Raw genomic sequence first — 19,616 nt, 5'->3', positions numbered from 1 at the left:
ATTTTCTAGAAATAAACCGTTTTGGCACAGGTAGATGAAAAACTTTTATCATAGAAAAGTTCTACTTTTACCTACAGTTTTTGTTGGTTTTATGGCAGAACATACAAGAAGTCCTCCTCTGTAACTACAATGAAATAAAATTTAACGAAAGCGTGGCTTCCCAACGGTAATGATTTACGATGTTCTGCACTGTTGCTCATATTTTCGGAACAGATAAATTAGTGCAGTGCTTGCGTACATGCTCAAAATAATTTTGCCAGCACTCGCAAAGTTTAATTGCTTGTTATTACAATGGAAAAGCCTTTATGTTGTCATTTTATGTTTTAATAAATCATTTTTAAGTATTTTGAATTTTTATTTCCCTACAATTTAATTTGGCGCCTTCGGCATTTTTCTTGGCATTTGCGGCAAGAAAATCATATTTTGAAAGTGACATTTAGTATTGTTGAAGTTATTTTGCTAGTTGGCATCACTGCATATATGTCAATTGTGCCAATTTGGAAAACAATTGTTCGGTTTGAATGCTGTGCTACCAAACTATTTCTCTACTGGTAAAATTTCCCTAAATGAGAAAATGACGTCCAAATTTATACTAAAAGTCAAAATAAATAACAAGATTACTGTTAATTATTGTCGACGCACAAAATTTTGTGTTTCTCGACGACGTTTTCCAGCCTAGTTAAACAAAAACGTGCGTCATTTTTTATGGCATTTATGATGCTCATTTGCGACAAAAATAGTATATTATGAAACGCGTTTCATAATGAACATTTTGCCGCACGCACGTTTTTAGGGCTCGAGCGAGGAGTGTCATAAAGTAGTAAGTGCGGCAAAATGCATTATGAACAAGTATCATACGCTATTTTTTCTATTTCGCCTTATTTTAAACGAAAAAACTTGGTTTCGAAATCTAGGGAATTTTAGGGTGGTTGGCATTTGCAAAATATTCGGGACAAAAAATCGAAGTAGCCAAATCCAATTTCAGCCAGTTTGACAGGTGTGACGTTTTGAGGTTATCGGAACGCAAGGGAGAGCCAAGAGAGCGAAGATGTTGATCATGATCATGATGGTTCTCTTGCAACCAAAGAGTTTTTCTCAGATGAATTATTAAGCCAAGTACAACAAGAAATAATAGTGTATTGATCGAAATATCTTCATTATGAACGCTTAGTTTAGAAATTATTTCGACTAAAGTTGATTTTATTTTGATAGTTGACATCACTGCATAAATGTCAATTCTGTCAATTCGTGTGCCGTTGTGCAGCCCAATGACCTTGAAAAGTAAAAAAGCTAAACTAATCAAGTAAAGTTGCAGTAAAACATTACAAAAGTACAAAATTCTGACATTTGAACTAAATTGTTTTTCAATTGTTTGATCGAATATGGTGCTACCAACCTATTTCCCAACTAATTAAAATTCCCCAAAAAACACTCCCAACTCAAAATAAGTCACTATTAATTGGCTGCGCACAAATTTCTGTGTTTAACACGCCTGGAAAATGCTTTGGAAATGCCGGAAATTCAAAACTTCGCCCTCGGAAAAAATTTCCAGCCTAGCGAAACAAATAACTATTTTGGCACGCAAATCTAGGACTAACTAAATTTTTACGAAAACCGCGTTATTTCTGCCTGCGCAGCCTCATTTTTGAGCAGGTAACTTCCTCGTTTCATTTATTTGAAAGATGACACAATCACCTGCTCTAGAAATATTTTGGGTCACTTTCCATTCGTTTTGTGCACATGTGATTCTTATTATCTTGTTTTGCAATCTATTCTTAAAATGAATTGAACTTTACCCAACACGCGCGGCTAATTTTGTAAAATCAAAGATAAAATTTACCTGGAAATCTGGCGAGTCGGGAATGAGGAATCCTTCCCTCAACCACTGCACAGTCGGCTTGGGTTTCCCAGCCACGGTCGTCTTAAATTGAGCAGGACTTCCCTCAGGTACAATAACATCCTTCATCGGCGTCAACGAAGGCGCGACTTCTTGCGTCTCCGGCGCCAAAACTTTCAAATTCGCTTGCAAAGTAACCTTTCCGGCGGGATTCGTCGCTACACATTTGTACACACCCTCGTCTTCAGGAAACGCTTCGGAGATCTTCAGCGTGTAATTATCCCCGTCCTTCACCATCTGGAAGTACTTCGAGGGTTTGATAATCTTATCCCCTTTCTGCCATTGCACTGAAGGCGCAGGTTTGCCTGTAATCTTGCATCTGAAGGCCACGGCTTGTCCTTCGCGCACTTTCTGGTCCTTCAACGGTTCGACAATGCTGGGGGCTTTCTCACTCGTAGGAGTGGTGGGTTTGGCGGGTTTTGACGGAGTCGCGGGTCTTTGAACCACGCATTCGGCTTCGCAACGCGCTTCACCGGCACCGTTGATGGCGACACACTCGTATTTCCCGGAGTCTTCCGGTACGACTTCGATTATGAGAAGAGTGTGGATTTCGTCTTCCTCCAACGTCTTGTAGCGGATATCTGAGATGATTTTCTTGCCGTTCTTCAACCAGTAGACGTCGATGGGTTTGGTGCCGTTGATTCTAGCGTCAAACCGCACCAGCTGGCCGACGTTAACAGCGGCGCTTTGGATGGTGGAGACGAAGCTCGGTGGTACTTTTCCACCACGCGCGGTGCTTCTTCGTTCTTGCACGACTAAATTAGCGCTGCATTTTGCTGATCCTCCCCGGTTTTCAGCGACGACGCTGAAAACCCCAGAGTCCTCCAAGAAAACTTGGCGCAGCACCAAGATGGATTTGGTGCTAAAGGTGTAGATGGTCAAATCCGGAGAACTGGTAATCGGGAAGTCTTCGCGATACCAAGTGATTTTCGGCAGCGGGTCTCCGTCGAACTCCACCTCGAACCTCGCCGAGGTGTTTTCGAAGGCTAGACACGGCTGGATCTTCTTGGTGAAGACCGGAGGGTTGGAAGGAAGGACTTGACCCTGAACTAGTCGCTCTTGGGTCTTCGCCTTGTGCTCAACGTCGGTGGTCTCAGTGGCGGTAATATGACGGGTGATTTCAGTGTCTCCAACGTTTTCTTTCTGGGTTTGGCGCTGTTTGGTCACGTAGACTTCGCGTCCGTGGACGCCGGATTCCGTCGGATCCGGAGGATACGCTCCTCTTTTAGAGTCGACAATCACTTCGCGTCCCTGCTGGATCTCTTTGCCTTTGTCAGTCTTCTTCAATTGAACTTGGTCGCGGTGGGCAATCACCTGCTCGGACTCCTTCTGCACGTGCGGAATGGGCCTTAGATCAACTTTCTCCGGCTTTGGTTCCCTGAAACAACAATTAATAGTACAAAGGTAACAAATCCTCCAAAGTCTTACAAGTTGTCTTGATATTTCTGCGCCATTCCTTTAGCCAGCGAACTGGAGACGATCTTCTCCCCAGGAATGGCGTATTGATGCGACGATTCTCTCAACTTGATTTCTTTGATTACTTGCTCGTTTTCAAGTTCTTGGATCTTGCTGTAGTAGTCGTCGGTTTTCTTCGTTTTGACCGATTTCTGCCACTCCGTTTCTTCTTCTTTGAACTCTTTCGGTTGGACGTGGACGCCGGTGACGTTAATTCCTTGTTCGCGTTGTTGAGTGTTGCGTTCGTCAAACACTCGCTCAAGTTCAGTCTCTGCGCGCTCCTTCTGGTACTGAGTGAGTTCGAGGTCGTACCAAGCTAAATGTCAATATAGCGATTAGACAGGGTCGAGTTCGGGTTGGACATACAGTTGAAGCACCGAGAGAACTCGAGTTCTGAAGACATTCTCTCGGTGGTTCTCGTACACAATATACCAAATGGTTTACGATCTAACACATGATGCACATTTCAGGAGGGGTTCAACATGCAACATACAACGATATCATACACAATGGCATACCTGTCTCTTACTCCTTTAGAATGCCGACGTTGGTCGAAGCAGAAGAAGGGAAGGACTATCAAGGAGGTAGTGTACAGGTTTGGAGTGTTAAAGCGAAATGTCTGACTCTTTGCATGTTTTCACAGTATATGTGCATTATGTCAAGTATATAGAAAGATGTCTGTTGAGTATCGGTACGGCACTTACGTCTTGGCGAGTTCTTAAGAACCCCTCTGTAATCATCGTGTCTAGGAATGACCTTCAATTGCGTCTCGGCGATGGCTTCACCAACAGAGCTGCGAGCGATCACTTCCACTTTACCAGTGTCGTACTGACGGGTCTTCGGAATATCCATATGGTACATGCCGTCATAGGTGAGTTTGTAGCGAGAGCCATTGACCACAGTGTGGCCGTTGACCAACCACATGACGCGTGGTCGAGGATGTCCAGTCACGCGGCAGCAGAACCTAGCCCAGTCGCCTTCTTGGACGGTGCAGGGTTCGGGTCTGCTCACGAAGATGGGGGCGGAGCGAGGTTTGCTCTCTTCTTGCGCCTCCTCGGGGACGCTACAAAACACCAATTAACACCACGCCGTGGTGTTGGAAAAGTCTACTTACACCTGCCAAGCGGCTTCGAGCTCTCTGATCTTCTCAATACTCTTCATACCTTTCGGCAACTGAGAATCATAAATAATTCCGGGTTTGCCAGCGGTTTTGATGATGGCGCGAGTTTCGTCCATCCCGTATAAGTTAGTGGCGCGGCAGAGATACTCGCCGCTGTCTTCAGGGTACACCCAGCCGAAGTTCATGGCGACGTAGCCAAAGTCATAGATTGGAGTAAAACGATTTTCTGTAAATAAACTTATAGTAAAATAAAGTAACGAGAGTAACAATCTTACTGTGTGGCAGCGGCTTCCCGTTGAAGAACCACTCCACTTTCATGTTCGGGTCTCCGACGGGCGCCAACTGGCACTCGAACTTCGTCGTCTGCATCTCAACCAACGTCTCTTGGTTTTGGATCTGCGTAACGAACCGCGGCGGCTGTTTCTTATCAACGTCGTATAAATCGTCTTCAGTTAAGTGAATCTCGGAGGTGTACTTCTTGATCGCCGCCTCCATTTGCATTAAAGTCTCCGATCTCTTCATGCCTTTGGGCACCTGGTTCTGGAGGATGATATTGGGGAGTTTCTTACACGTGACTTTAGCTTTGGTGAAGTCTTCGCCGTAATCATTAACAGCTCTGCAGACATATTCTCCGGAGTCCTCCGCGTAAACGTACAAAATGTCCAGAGAGACGAATCCCAGATCGTAGACAGTTCTGTAGCGGTGACCGGACGGCAACAACTTACCGTTGCGGTACCATTCAATCCGCAATCTTGGGTCGTCTTTGGGTTCAACACGGCACTCGAAGTGCACGGATTCGGATTCCTCAACAGTGCTGGACTCAATCTGAGTGATGAATTTCGGAGGAGAGTAAGTTTTGTCCTCTTGAGGCTTCTCCGTGACTTTTCCACGCTCCAACTCTTTGAGTTTCTCCGCGCTCATCCCTGCTGGAAGTTGGGAGTCGTAGTCGATGGTGCGCTTCGACGTAGATGTCACGGTGGCTTTAGTAGTGGCAGAGCCCCATTTATTCGTAGCTCTGCAGATGTACTCTCCGGCGTCTCTCGAGTACGTGTAGTCAATATCCAAAGAAATGAACCCAAAGTCGTTGATTTGGTGAACTCGAGAACCTGTCGCGAATGGACGTCCGTTGTGGAACCAATCGATGCGCATGCTGGGGTCGTTGGTGGGCTCCACGCGGCAGTCGAAGTGTACTGGACCACCTTCTGGAACATCCACGTTGTCTTTGATTTCAACAATGAACCGCGGAGGGTTCGGTTTCTCCTCTTCCGTGGTAATTTCTTCGCGTTTATACAGCGTCTCTTCGAGTTTCTGGATGCTTTCGGTTCCACTCTTGAAGTTCGATGGTAATTGAGGCTCCAAAATAATACCTTGGCGTCCTCTCACTTGTAATTTGCACGAGACTGTAGCTTCGCCGTGACGGTTGGTGGCCTTGCAAGTGTACAATCCGGAGTCTCTTTGGTAAACTCCAGCAACTTCAAGAATAACAAATCCGAAGTCATTGATGGTTTTGATTCTAGAACCAGCCCACAACGCTTTGCCGTTATGGAACCACTCAACCCTCATACTCTGGTCGTTTACAGGAATCAGTTTGCACTCGAAGTGCGCCAAAGAGTTCTCACCCAGTGTTAAATCAGAGGGTGTGGTAATAAACTCAGGTGGTCTTCCGGTATCGTCATCAGGAGTGGCTTGAGATGGTATAATTCCCAGACCTTCAAGCTCCGCGATTTTGTCAATGGTGCCTTCCATACCTTTCGGTAATTGGGACTCGAGGATGATGCTTCGTTTTCCTTGGACTTTCATGGAAGCTGTTGTAACAGCTTCGCCGTAGTCGTTGAAGGCCCTGCAGGAGTACTCGCCGGAATCTTCCGGATATACAGGGGAGATTTCTAAAATAACGAAGCCGAAGTCGCAGAAGGTGCGGAATCTGGAACCGGTCCTCAATGGTTTTCCGTTCCAGAACCACTCAACCTTGAGTTTGGGGTCGTCGGTGGGAATCAGTCTCGCTTCGAAATGAGCGCTTTCGCCCTCTCGCAAGCTGTCGATGTTGGACAGTGGTACCGTGAAAACTGGAGCTCTTCCTTTTTCTTCCGTAACTTTTTCGTCTCTTTGGCGAGTCAGAGAGTCCTCCAGAGTCTGGATTTTCTCCAAGCCGCCTTCCATGCCCTGGAATCATCCCAATAAACCCACAATTTCAACAAGAGATTGGTACTTACCCGCGGGAGTTGCGAGTCCAGGATCAAATTAGCCTTAGAGACGCATTTCAAGTTGGCCTTTGTGCTGTCCTCTCCGTATTTATTAACAGCCCTGCATTCATAAGTGCCGGAGTTTTCTTCATAACAGTACAAGATGTCGAGGATGACGATTCCGAAGTCGTGGAACGTTCGGTATCGATGACCATGCGGCAACTTCTTTCCGTTGTAGTACCACTCAACAACCAAATCAGGATCGGTGACCGGAGTGAGTCTAGCTTCAAAATGAGCGCTCTGTCCTTCGACTAACTTCATCACGTCTTGAATCTGAGTGATGAACTTCGGTGGTTCGGTCACTGGAGTTGAAGGAACTTGCGCCTGCTGTCCTTGCAGACTCTCCAACTCTCTTATTTTTGCAAGAGAGTCGGGTTGGAGGCTGTCCGAGAACACTCCTCCTTTACCATGCGCAGAAATCGTGGCTTTGGTGGTGTCTTCCCCGTATTTGTTGTAAGCTCTGCAGACGTACTCCCCAGAGTCATGGTCCTGGATGTAGGAAATATCCATGACCACGAACCCAAAATCTGAGACTGTCTTAATCCTAGACGACTGAAGGATCTGTTGGCCGTTGTGGTACCACTCGACTTTCAAGTCAGGGTCGTTCACCGGTACCAACGTGCACTCAAAGTGCGCGGATTGTCCGTCTTTCAAACCAACAATGTTTTGAATTTGGGTGGTAAATCTCGGTTTCTGTCCTTTGGTCTTCTCAGTGCACTCAAGAGTGACGCTTTGTTCGGCAACCCCCCATTTATTAGTAGCCTTGCAGGTGTAAGTACCAGAATCTTCGATTTTGCAACCGAGGACTTCCAGTACCACCATACCAAAGGCGTGGACTGTTCTGAACCGATGGGAGGCCTCGATGGTCTTGCCGTTGTAAAACCATTCCACCACCATGGTTTGGTCCCCGATGGGAGTTAAACCAGCTTCAAAGTGCGCAATTTCCCCTTCACTCAAATTAGTGAGATGAGTGAACTCCGAAGTGAACACAGGCGCGTGTCCTTCGTCTGTCTCCGGAATTTGAGCCTCCGGTCTGTTGAGCGAGTCCTCGAGATCTTGGATCTTTTCCAACCCTTCTTGTCCTTTAGGATGCTGCGTGCGCTCAATCAAATTAGCTTTGCTAGTGCAGTAAATCGTCGTGGAGGTAAAAGCTTCACCGGCTTTGTTCGACGCTTTGCAGGTGTAGATTCCTTGGTCTCGTTCATAGACGTCGGTGAGGTCAAGAGTGACAAAACCGAAATCGCTCGTGAGTTTGAATCTCGTGCCGTGATCTAGCGATTTACCGTTGAAAAACCACTCGATCTTCAAGTTTGGATCGTTTTTGGGCTCCACCACGCCTTCAAGGTGAAGGGGTTGTCCTTCCACCAGTCTAAACTCAGGGTTGAGTGGTGTCGTCCAGATAGGTTTAGCGAACTCGTGGTCAGGAGTGCTGTCGGCACGTCTGTACTTAGCAGCGAAGGCTTCTTCGGTGTCTTTGATGGCATCTAGACCTGCTTTTCCTTGCGGGTGTTGAGTGTCTAGATAAATGTTGGTTTTGGAAGTGACGCGCAAAGAACCGGACGTGGTGGCCGAGCCCTTGGTATTAGTAGCTTTGCATGTGTAGATTCCGGCGTCGTGCTCATAGACGTGGTTTATATCAAGAGCCACGTAACCAAAGTCGTAAGTTGACTTGTACTTCGTACCAGAAGGTAAAGGTTTGCCGTTGATAAACCACTCGATCTTCAAAGTGGGGTCTTTGGACGGCTCCACGTTACACTCGAAGTGGACGTTTTCACCCTCCATGCACTCAACGTTGTTCAAATGCGTGATGAAGATCGGTAACTCGTACGTGGGCTCGGCTTGTTCAGCGCGCGGTTCTTGAGGTCGCTCAAGAGCCTCGAGTTTCGGGATGGCGTCAGGGTGGAGGGTCTGACCCAACAACCAGTGGCGATCTTCAATTTTAAGGGTGCAAGTAGAAATGGCTTCGCCCAAGAGATTCGTGGCTTTGCAGGTGTAGATAGCCGAGTCGTCATCTCTGAGACCGTTGATGGACAAAGTTACCAAACCAAAATCGAAGGTACTGCGCAGACGAGCGCCGGTGGTTAAAGAAACCCCATTTTTGAACCACTCAATTCTCACGTTGGGATCAGCTCTTGGTTCAACTTGAGCTTCAAGGTACACGTGCTGCCCTTCAACCAACTTGTCGTAACTTTGAAGATGCGTGGTGAACACCGGAGGCTGTTGAGGAGTGGTATCGACAAACATCTCTGGAACTCTGTTCATTTCAGCTTCTTTGAGTTGGATCTTCTGCCAAGCGTCAGGTTGCAACGTATCTCCGACGATGCTCGACTTAGATTTGACTTTCATAGAGATTGAAGACACGGCTTCTCCGGATTTGTTGATGGCTTTGCACATATAAACTCCGGAGTCTTCAGGAACGGTGGACATTATATCCAGAGTAACGAACCCAAAGTCGTGGGTGACTTTGAACCTCGAGCCTAACTTTAGTTCAACGCCGTTCACGTACCATTCGAATCTTAAGCTGGGGTCTCCAACCGGTACCACTCTTGCTTCAAAGTGCGCGTGTTGGCCTTCCCACAACTCTGTGGGTCCTGTGAGAATCTGAGTGAAAATCGGCTTCTCAAAGTGGCGCTCCGGTTCTTCAGGACGTGGAGCCAATGGTTGTTCGAGCTGCGCAATCTTGCGTTGGGCTTCTGGGTGTTGAGTCTCCAGTTGGATGCTGGCTTTGGCTGCAAAAACAAACATTAACTGGAGGAGGTACCAATGAGACTACTCACTTCTAATTTTCATAGATGCAGTCGTGACAGCTTCTCCAAGAGGATTGGACGCTCTGCAGATATAAACTCCTTCGTCTTCATCACGGACGTGACTGATGTCAAGAGAGACGAAACCAAAGTCATGGACTTTCGTGATTCTTGAGCTGTCCTCCAACGGTTTTTCGTTGCGGAACCATTCCACTTTCAGCGTGGGGTCACCAACCGGAATAAGACGGCACTCAAAGTGCGCTGTTTGTCCTTCTTGAATAAAATCAATGTTTTGAAGGGGTTGAGTGAAGACTGGTCTTTGTCTAGTGACGGGTTCATCCTGATCGGGTCTCTTGTACGGCACGTGCTCTTCCAATTGTCTGATCTTGTCCAAACCTTCAGGTCTTTGCGACTCCAGAATAATGTTATCTTTGGCGATTACTTTCAGGTTTATGGACGAGGTGCACTGTCCAAGGTTGTTAATAGCCTTGACTGAATACTCTCCAGCGTCTTCTGGTACGACGTGTCCAATATCCAAGGCGATGTAACCGAAATCGAAGGTGATGTGGAACCTAGCTGCAGATGGTAAAGGTTTGCCGTTGTGGTAGAATTCAATCCTCAAGTTAGGATCGTGGATTGGTTCGACTTGGGCTTCAAAGTGAGCGGTTTTTCCTTCGTAAACTTCGGTGTTACCGCGAAGTTCAGCCACTAGGCGTGGAGGTATCGGGATGGGCTCTTCCACCTCCAGGCGAGTCGGACGCCCTTGCGCTTCTAACTCTCTTATCTTTTCCAGACCTTCTGGGTGGTGGGTGTCCAACAAGATGCTCTTTCTACCGCCGACTTTAATGGTGCAGGTGTTGACGGCTTCACCTACCAAATTAGTGGCTTTACACATGTAAGTACCACTGTCTTCAGCGTAGGTGTAGAGTACGTCCAAAGCAACGTACCCGAAGTCATGAGTGGTCCTAAATCTATGACCAGTCTTCAGTTTAACGCCGTTAACAAACCAATCAATCCTGAGGTTGGGATCGTTGACTGGTTCTACTCTGCACTCCAAATGCGCGTGATCGCCTTCTTTCAGCGTCTCCAAACTCACCAGCGGCGTGAGGAACACCGGACGCTGAGGTTGCAGTTCCACTTCTTCCTTTTTGGGGCGCTCGTAACTTTCCAAATCCCGGATCTTCTTGAGTCTTTGTTCATCCAAAGTGTCGAGATACAATCCCGATTTGGCCACAACCTGCACGTTTGCTGTTGTGACAGCTTCACCGACGGCGTTTCTAGCTCTGCACATGTAAGTTCCAGAGTCTTCAGCGTAGGCGTAGAGGATGTCGAGCGCCACGAAACCAAAGTCGTACGTGGTTTTGAAACGATGGCCGGTTTGAATGGGGCGGCCGTTGCAGAACCACTCCACTCTCATGGTGGGGTCGTTCACTGGAGTCAAAGTGGCCTCCAGGTGGGCGCTGCAACCCTCCGGAAGATTCTCGATGGTCTTCAAACCGCGGCCAAATTGCGGTTTTTCCAGTATGATAGCGTCTTCGTGAGTTACCTTCTTGTACCGGGAGTCGTCCTCCAGGTACTGTATCTTCTGCAGGGCTTCTTCGTGTTGAGTTTCACGGATGATGGAGGATTTCGCTGCAAATTAAATTGTTAATAAGAGAAGAAGAGCTCCCAGTAGCTTACATTTAACGTTTGTGACTACCGATGATTGCGCTTGACCCAAACGGTTCGTTACTCTGCACGTGTACTCTCCGGAGTCTTCGGCGTAGACGGTGAGGATGTCAAGACTGGCGAAGCCAAAGTCGTACGCTGTTCTGAAGCGATGTCCAGTGGTTAACGGTTGTCCGTTATGCAACCACTCGACTTTCATGCTGGGGTCAGGATACGGCTCAATGCGGCACTCATAATGAGCACTTTGTCCCTCAACCAGGTCAGTTGGTCCATTCAGTTGCGTGCTGAAGCGTGGAGCTTGAGTTACCACAATGTCTTCTTCTTCGCGGCGTTGGTACTTGGAGGAATCCTCCAGTTGGCGCAGTTTTTGCAGAGCTCCTTCGTGTTGCGACTCCAGTTGAAGAGACGCTTTGGCTACAAAAATCAGTCAATTAACAGTTCTTCTGTTTTAACAATGTTACTTACATTGGACGAAGAGGGTCGCCGAGGTGACGGCTTCACCCAAATCGTTAACCGCGCGGCAGGTATAAGTGCCGGAGTCCTCCGGATTGACGTATTTCATGTTAAGAGCAACATAACCGAAGTCGTGCATTGTGGTAAGGCGATTGGCTGCAATAAAATTAAGAAGTTAAGAAGAGTTTTTACCACGTCTCCAATAACTCACAGGCTTCGATGGCCACTCCGTTGCGAAGCCACTCGACTTTGAGGCGCGAATCTCCAACTGGGATCAATCGAGCCTCGAAGTGCGCCGCCTGGTTTTCCGCCACTCTCAAGTCTTTGATTGGTAAAGTGAAAACTGGAGCTTGCGTGACAGTTTCTTCCTGAACAACTTGTCTTTGGTAACGGGAAGAATCTTCCAGTTGGCTTAAACGCTGGAGGGCTCCTTCGTGGACGGTTTCCGAGTAAATCGATTTCTTGGAGTGCACGTTACAAACGGCGGAAGTAACAGCTTCGCCTAAGATGTTCGTGGCTCTGCAGGTGTAAGTTCCGGAGTCCTCCGGGTAAGAGTAGAGAATGTCCAACGCAACGAAACCAAAGTTGTTGGTTTCTGTGAATCTAGAGCCGGATTTCAGTGGGAGGCCGTTGTGGAACCACTCGACTTTCATCGTGGGGTCCGAAACGGGGATCAATCGGCACTCAAAATGAGCCCTTTGCCCCTCTTTAATATCGATGTTCTTCAAAGACGTCGTAAACGTGGGGGCTTGAGTGGTCCGCTCCTCCACTTCTTCGGCGCGGTGGTACTTCGTGCGATCCTCCAAATGCTGGATTTGTTGCAGCCCCATTTCGTTCTGAGTGCTCGTGATGATTTGCCCAGAAGCTCTGCATCGGAGGGCGCAGGTGGTTTCATCCACCCCCACCATGTTAGTGGCTCTGCAGATGTAAGTTCCAGAGTCTTCAGCGATGAGATCTACGATATCCAACGCCACGTAACCAAAATCGTGGATTGGCCTGAATCTATGCCCGATGGTGATTTGGCGGCCGTTTTTAAACCACTCAACTTTCAAGTTTGGGTCGGTGACGGGCTCGAGTTTGCACTCAAAGTGGGCGTGTTGGCCCTCAACCATATTCTCGAGATTCTTCGGACGAGTTACAAATCGCGGTTTGATCGTCACTTGCTCGTCGACGAACTCCGTCCGTTTGTACCTCGAAGCATCTTCAAGGTACTGGATTTTCTCGAGACCTGCAGGATGTTGAGTCTCCAGAAGGAGGTCCTTTTTTGCGATCACTCTAACAGAGCAGGAGGTGACGGCTTCACCTAACTGGTTGCGCGCTTGGCAAGTGTACACTCCGGAGTCTGCAGGATAGACGCTGAGGAGATCGAGCGCCACGTAGTCAAAATCGTACGCTGGACGGAATCTGTGTCCAGTTTTCACCGGGACGCCGTTAACAAACCAGTCGACTCTCATAGTGGGGTCGCCTACTGGCTGAAGCCGGCACTCCAGGTGCACGTTGGTTCCTTCAATAGTCTCGATGTTGTGTAACGCCCGCGTGAACTGCGGCGCTTGTTGAACGGTGACATCTTCATCGACGTGTCTTCGGTACCGCGACGCGTCCTCCAACATTTGGATTTGTTCAAGCGACTGCTCGTGTTGAGTCTCCGTGATGATGTCGGATCTCTCAATCACCCGCACGCAGGCGGAGGTGTGCGCAGAACCGAGCTGGTTAACGGCTCTAACAGTGTACTCTCCAGAGTCCAGAGCGGTGGCGTGGATGATGTCCAGAGCGACAAACCCAAAGTCGTTGTAAGTCCGGAATCTGGAACCCACAGTGATGGGTCTTCCGTTCCAGAACCACTCAACTCGCATGGTGGGGTCGCCCATGGGCTCCAAGCGGCATTCGAGGTGGACGTTGCGACCTTCTGTTAAGGGTTGAGGATCGGACAGAGGTACCACAAAAATTGGTTTGGATTTTGAGGTTTCGACAATGTCGTAGTGTGGTTCCACGAATTTCGACTCCTCGAGTCTTTGGGTTTTGTCGAACGCTGAGCGGTGCATGCTTCTGGTGTCAATGCTGGCACGTGCTACAAAGAAATTGTTAAATTAAAAAGTTTTTTAACGAAGAGGTGTCTTACTTTCAACGACCATGCTGGCGGAGAGTTGGGCTTCGCCCAACGCATTCCTAGCCACGACGGTGTAAGTTCCGGAATCCTCTTCCCTCACACTGGTGATGTCGAGGGCCACGTACCCGAAATCATGATATGTCTGTATTCTATTGGCACTTTGAATGGGTTTACCATTAAAGTACCATTCAATCTTCAAAGTTAGATCGCTTTGCGGCTCAACTCGCGCTTCAAAATGAGCGCGTTGGCCTTCAACAATCTTATTAGTACCTTTAAGTGGTCCCAAAAACCTCGGTTTTTGCGTAACAGTGACCTCTTCTTTGGAGGTGCGAGTTTGGCGGCTGGAATCCTCGAGATACTGGATTTTCTCGAGGCCGCCAGGATGTTGAGAATCGAAAATAATATCTTTCTTGCTCACCACACTCAACTGCGCTGTGGTGACGGCTTGGCCGAGAGCATTATAAGCTCTGCAAGTGTAGTTACCTACGTCGTGAATGGTTACGTCTTTGATGGTCAAAGCGACGTAGCCAAAGTTGAAGAAGCTGGTGATTCTTGAGCTCGCTTCAACGGTGCGACCATCTTTCAGCCACTCGACTTTGAGAGTCGAGTCTCCGACTGGTTCTAATCGGGCTTCGAAGTGGGCGAAGCCGCCCTCGCGAATTCCGATTTGGTCTTTGATTGGGGATTTGAATTCGGGGGGCTGGACGCTTTCGGGAGTCTCCATGACGTACTTTTGGTGTTGTTGTTGTTGGTAGGCTTCCAACTCTTCGACTTTCTCGATGTATCTATAAGCACACTGCTGGTGAAATTGTTGGTTTAAAAAATCAGTTCTTACCTTTGTTGCTCTGGAATCCCCAGGTCCCCGGTGACGGTCGATCTGGCGTAAACCTGCAGAGTGCCACTGCTGATGGCTTCCCCGAGCCTGTTAATAGCCCGCACGGTGTAAGAACCCGCATCTTCGGCCCGTAGGTGCATTATGTTAAGAGAGACGTAGCCGAAGTTGAAGATGGTGGTGATTCTTGAACTGGCGGTTATTGCTCGGCCATCTTTGTACCACTCCACTTTCATCGTGGGGTCGCTGACGGGGGTGAGTTGCGCCTCGAAGTGCGCGTTGCGCCCCTCTTGCAGCTCGCCCAAGTCTTGGAGTGGACGGATGAAGTGAGGCTTCTGGTTGATGCTTTCTTCAAGACTCTCGCTCCTTTGGTACTTGGAGTAGTCTTCAAGCTGTTGGATGTACTTGAGACTGTCGGGGTGTTGACTGGTTTGCTCTATGGAAGCGCGTTGGTTAACACTGAGCATCGCTCTGGATTCCACGCAGCCAGTGGCACTGGTGACGCGGCAAACGTATTCGCCGCTGTCTCGGAGGACGAGACTGATCAGATCTAAGGAGATGAAGCCGAAGCGGAAAACTATATTCGCTCGGGAGCCTGGAAATCGCGTGTTAAAACTCTTGAGGATGAGTGTTAAGGAAACTTACTGGCTTCTAGTGGTCGTCCGTTGACGAACCACTCCACGCGCATGGTGGGGTCTCCAACAGGTTCAATCCTGGCCTCGAAATGGACTTTACCTCCCTCAAACTGAACTGCGTCCTGCAAAGGAATAATAAACTGTGGAGGAGGGTAGACTCTGTCCTCCTCGGCGGCCGCGGGATGTGGCCGCGCGCGTTCAACATGACGGAGGTAGATGACTTCCGGGCCAGGTTCGGGTCTGCAAACAATCATAAAGAATCGACCCCAAAATGGGCGTGACTTCTTACTCAGGTTCGATGACTTTCGTCGGTCGAGGCAGATGCAAGCGTCTTGGTTCTTGCGACGGCCCTTGCGGGGTCTCAATGAACAACCTCGCACGCGTCGCGGTGGAGCCGGCTACATTCTGAGCAGTACATTGGTACCAGCCAGCATCCGACGCCTTGGCCCTTGGGATATCCAAGGAAGTGGCTCCACCGTCAATGGCAATTCTAACTTCAAGACTGTTTGACAGCGGGACGCCGTCCTTCTGCCAAGTGATTCGGGGGATTGGGGTGCCAACGGCTCTGGCGTTTAGTAAAACAGGTTCGCCCTCTCGCACGTTAACAGTGGTGAACCGTTCGACAAACTTTGGCGCTACGACTTGTTCCTTCTCAATGACGTTCAAATTGCACTGGAACGAAGTTTCTCCAGTTTTGTTCCGGGCCACGCAGGTGACCACTCCGGAGTCGATTCTGCTGACTGTGGTGATCATGAGCGCGTGGTTTCCGGACTCGTTCACGAGGATCTTGTGATTGTGGTCGTCGGTGACTTGGCGGCCGTTAATATACCATGTGACTTCCGGGTAAGGTCTTCCAGTGACTCGGCAATCAAAGCGGGTCATTTTGCCTTCGGTGACGTCTCTGTCGCCACAGACTCGCACGAAATTCGGAGCTAGAGTCTTCCCAGTGTCGGTGGTTTCGATCTCAGTTTGCTCGCTCTTGAAGGTCGATTCGTGGATCAGACCCTCTTGGGTGGTAACGGGTTCAATAGCTAAGTAAGCTGAAGAGACGATGCAGCCTTGAGGGTTCTCCGCTAGTAAGGTGTAGTGACCAGAGTCCTCAGAAGTCGCTTGTTTGACTCTGAGAGTCGCTTGGTTGTTTGAGAGACTCGTCTCGTACTTCTGGCTCTCTGTGATTCTTTGTCCGTTCCTAAACCAGGTGATTCTTGGTCTGGGATTGGCGGAGACCTTCGCCGAGAACACGGCGTCTGAGCCTTCCAGCAGCTTCGAATTCCTCGGTTTCTGCGAGATCTGTGGCGGTGCTGGTGGTCCCAACGACCTCTCAACAGTCGTCGACAACTGGTAGTCACTCTCTCCAACGACACGTCTAGTGATCGATTCTCTATAAGACACTTCTCTGAGAAGTCGATACTCAAAAGTGTCGATTTTGAAGTCTTCTTGGACAAACGTCCCGTTCGAGTAAGTCGTGCTTTGTTCGTGTCGTTGGAAAGCTTGTCTTTGCGGCATCGGGAAGCCTTCCGGTTGGATAAATACGGAGCAGATCGCCGCGCCATACTGGTTTTTGGCCGTGCAGACGTATTCGCCTTCGTCGCCGGGGCCAATTTGGTTTATCTGGAAAGTGATATCTCCAGTCGTTTCGTTATATGTTAGTCGGTGCTTATTAGAGGAGAGAAGGGGAGCGCCTTTGCGCTGCCAAGTTACTTCCGGTTGCGGTTTGCCGGTGACGCGACCTTCGAAGGACGCCACACCTCCTTGGGCAAAACGAGCATTGCTGAAGACCTTCTCGAAGACAGGGGGTTGGGCGTTCGGGCCGAAACCCGCGATTTGCTGGTAACCGCCCTGCTGGTGGATCTGGCCGCCTTGCACTGAAAGAACGACAGGAGGCGTTAGGCAATTTGTCCAAGAACTAACATCAGAAAGCGAAAATTTAAGCAGCAAATTGAAGCCTCTCATTGCTATTCAACTTCAATAGGTTTGGACGTGCATGTTACGCTTATTTCCTTAATTGGGAATTTTAAATTAAAAATTGCACTGTGGTTTAGTAAGGCGATAATGAACTAGTCGCATTGTAGCGTGGAAAAAGAAACGCACGGGAAATTTCATTCCTTAAGAAAGTGGAAGAGCAAAAAACTCGCGCGCCGAGCTTAATTTCTTCTTCTGAAATTGAGAGAATTGGCAAACTCACCGGTTGTCTGGGTAAAAGACGAATTTCCATTTTTAGAAAAAAAATTTCTAATTTCTAATTCACTTGAACCATCTTTAAGGGCTCGCACCAATTAATTACGTATTTTTTTATGCACAGAAGGCGTAATGTGAAATCTGGGGAACAATGCTGCCAACCCTGTAGTCACAAAATTTCAATCAAGGTTCCAACTTAGAAATAAAAAAAGACATTTGCAACCTAAATCGACTGTATAGTTCGTACAGTGAGAGATTGAATGACAAAAAAGTCACTAAATCTACGCGATAAATAGTTTATTATACGCGCGAAATTTAATTTGACAATATAAGCCCACTTCTGTCAACCCTGTCAACCCAGTTCGCGTAGGAATTTTGTATTTTGAGTGTATTTTGTAGCATAATTTACTGGCAACTATACTAGAGCTCATTACTATCGGTCCACTCATTAAAAAGTTAAGTTGTCAGCAGCCTCTAGCGATTTTTATCAATAATAGTTGGCAGCAATGGCGTTTGACTTGCTAAATCTCTATTAAAATCTTTCTTTGCAGCAAATTTTTAATTAAATATTGATTAGTACACTCAACTTAAACAACGTGTTAACCTCAAAAATCGCTACATTCAATTTTCTCCTAATTTTCTCCCTAAAAGAATTGAAAGCCTGATTTACACACACGAATTTTCGAAAATTTACAAGTGAACTGATAGCAATGAGCCACACTGTATGTGTCAACTGTCAAAATCTCCCAATTTCTCACCGGATATACTGTACAAAGAAGATATTTAAGATATTGGCAGGATTTCAAAGAGGTAAGTAAGATTCCTGTAATGGATATATGTCAATTTTGATTAATAGATGGCGACCAAGTTTTTTAGCAATCGCAAAATATAATGATAAAAAACATTAAGTTACAGTGGCGACCAAAATAAAATGGGACCGCTCTTAAACAACATTGTAATCCAGGCCAACAATTAAACTGTTGAACTACTAATTAGACGTTATTAGAACTACCAATAATAGACAGTTGACGATTATTAGATTACAAGAGGTAATCTTTGCCTACAATGTAAAGAGTGTCATTTTTTTCTTTAGTTTTATTAATGTCATTGTTAAGCCAATTTTTGACAAAATGTGGTCCAAGACATATGCCTTCACAAAACTACAATCATATTACCTCAGATTTTTGGTAAATCGACTGCGCATTTAGTAACCAGTCTCGCCAACCTTAGTTTAGGAATTTTTGTTTTAGCCAATCTTAGTAACTGTCTTTCATTCTTAATAAAATTAGTCAAAAATTCTTTTTGCTCTTGCAGGTAGTCATCTTCACACGAATAGGTCAGACGAGAAACCGAGGTAGAAATAATTAGAAGATTTGCAATAAAATAATTTCCGGTTTTCTTCTTGTCTCAGACGAAAGTATGTTAAGTGTTCAGTAATTATCTAATTTAATAACTTGCGGGTTTTTTATTTCTTCAAGTAATTTTAGGTATAGTAAGTATATCCGGTGAGAGATTGGAAGATTTTGACAGTTGACATATAGGTTGACAGTAAATTATAAAATAAAAATTCAAAATGCACTAAAAACACTAAATTCCTACGCGAACTGCGTTGACAAAGTTGACAGTAAGTGGCCTTATTTTGTTATTTTAAATTTCGCGCGTATGGTACACTTTTTAATGACTTTTCTGTCATTTAATCTCCCACTGTATGAACTATAAGAGTTTGTGGAAAATTTGATAGATGGTCAAATCAGACTATCGTCAGTTTTGGTTGCAAGTTTGAAAATTTTAAAATAACAAGGTTGGCAATCTATGTTTCTCAGAATTTGCCATTTAACAATTTAATTAATAAGTGCGTGCTCTTAAACATGTTCCAAGTGAAGTGAAATTATCCTCAGATGCGATTGTAGGTAAGAAACACATTTAATTCCGATGGCGATCGTCTTTTGTACCCTAAAACCCAATTCACACCACTCCGCCATTGCAACATTTGCAACCGGGACGAATTACACTAAGAAAATTTGAAAGTGTGTGACCTTGAGTGGACATTTTCATAATACAGGGTGTTTAGTAATCAAATTTTCGCGGTAATTTAATGTTGGACCACATTGTAAGCCCTCGCTCAATACTAAAGATTCTCCAGGCCTGAATGAAAGCAAAAGTTTGAACACAATACCAGCGAGCAATTTGTGGGACAATACGTCCGGTCAGGATAAAACCGTGCAAACAATTGTCCAATGTTTGAAAACCCATAAAATCCAACAACCGGAACCAGCCTTTTAAT

At 46.8% G+C, this 19,616-nt stretch overlaps 1 protein-coding gene across 1 annotated transcript in view; it reads right to left on the bottom strand.

Annotated features, from left to right (window-relative positions):
* sls (sallimus) overlaps positions 1-19,616 on the bottom strand; it is a 145,248-nt gene that overhangs the window by 55,467 nt on the left and 70,165 nt on the right. The window contains exons 30-43 of the mRNA XM_088050807.1: positions 15,444-17,019; positions 15,165-15,394; positions 14,523-15,114; positions 13,700-14,472; positions 11,792-13,648; positions 11,593-11,736; positions 11,140-11,541; positions 9,493-11,091; positions 6,686-9,444; positions 4,748-6,635; positions 4,467-4,698; positions 4,057-4,415; positions 3,326-3,668; positions 1,841-3,275 (exon numbers count right to left, since the gene is read on the bottom strand). Of these exons, the coding sequence (XP_087906933.1) occupies positions 1,841-3,275; positions 3,326-3,668; positions 4,057-4,415; positions 4,467-4,698; positions 4,748-6,635; positions 6,686-9,444; positions 9,493-11,091; positions 11,140-11,541; positions 11,593-11,736; positions 11,792-13,648; positions 13,700-14,472; positions 14,523-15,114; positions 15,165-15,394; positions 15,444-17,019 (14,189 nt within the window). The remainder of the gene's footprint in view (positions 1-1,840; positions 3,276-3,325; positions 3,669-4,056; positions 4,416-4,466; positions 4,699-4,747; positions 6,636-6,685; positions 9,445-9,492; positions 11,092-11,139; positions 11,542-11,592; positions 11,737-11,791; positions 13,649-13,699; positions 14,473-14,522; positions 15,115-15,164; positions 15,395-15,443; positions 17,020-19,616) is intronic.

Source organism: Gnatocerus cornutus, chromosome 2 (assembly GCF_029298725.1).
Source record: "Gnatocerus cornutus isolate USDA-ARS CGAHR chromosome 2, icGnaCorn1.1, whole genome shotgun sequence".
In the NCBI taxonomy this organism is placed as follows: Eukaryota; Metazoa; Arthropoda; class Insecta; order Coleoptera; family Tenebrionidae; genus Gnatocerus; species Gnatocerus cornutus.
Note: the sequence above shows the minus strand (reverse complement) of the source record. Positions and strands in the feature narration are given on the sequence as shown.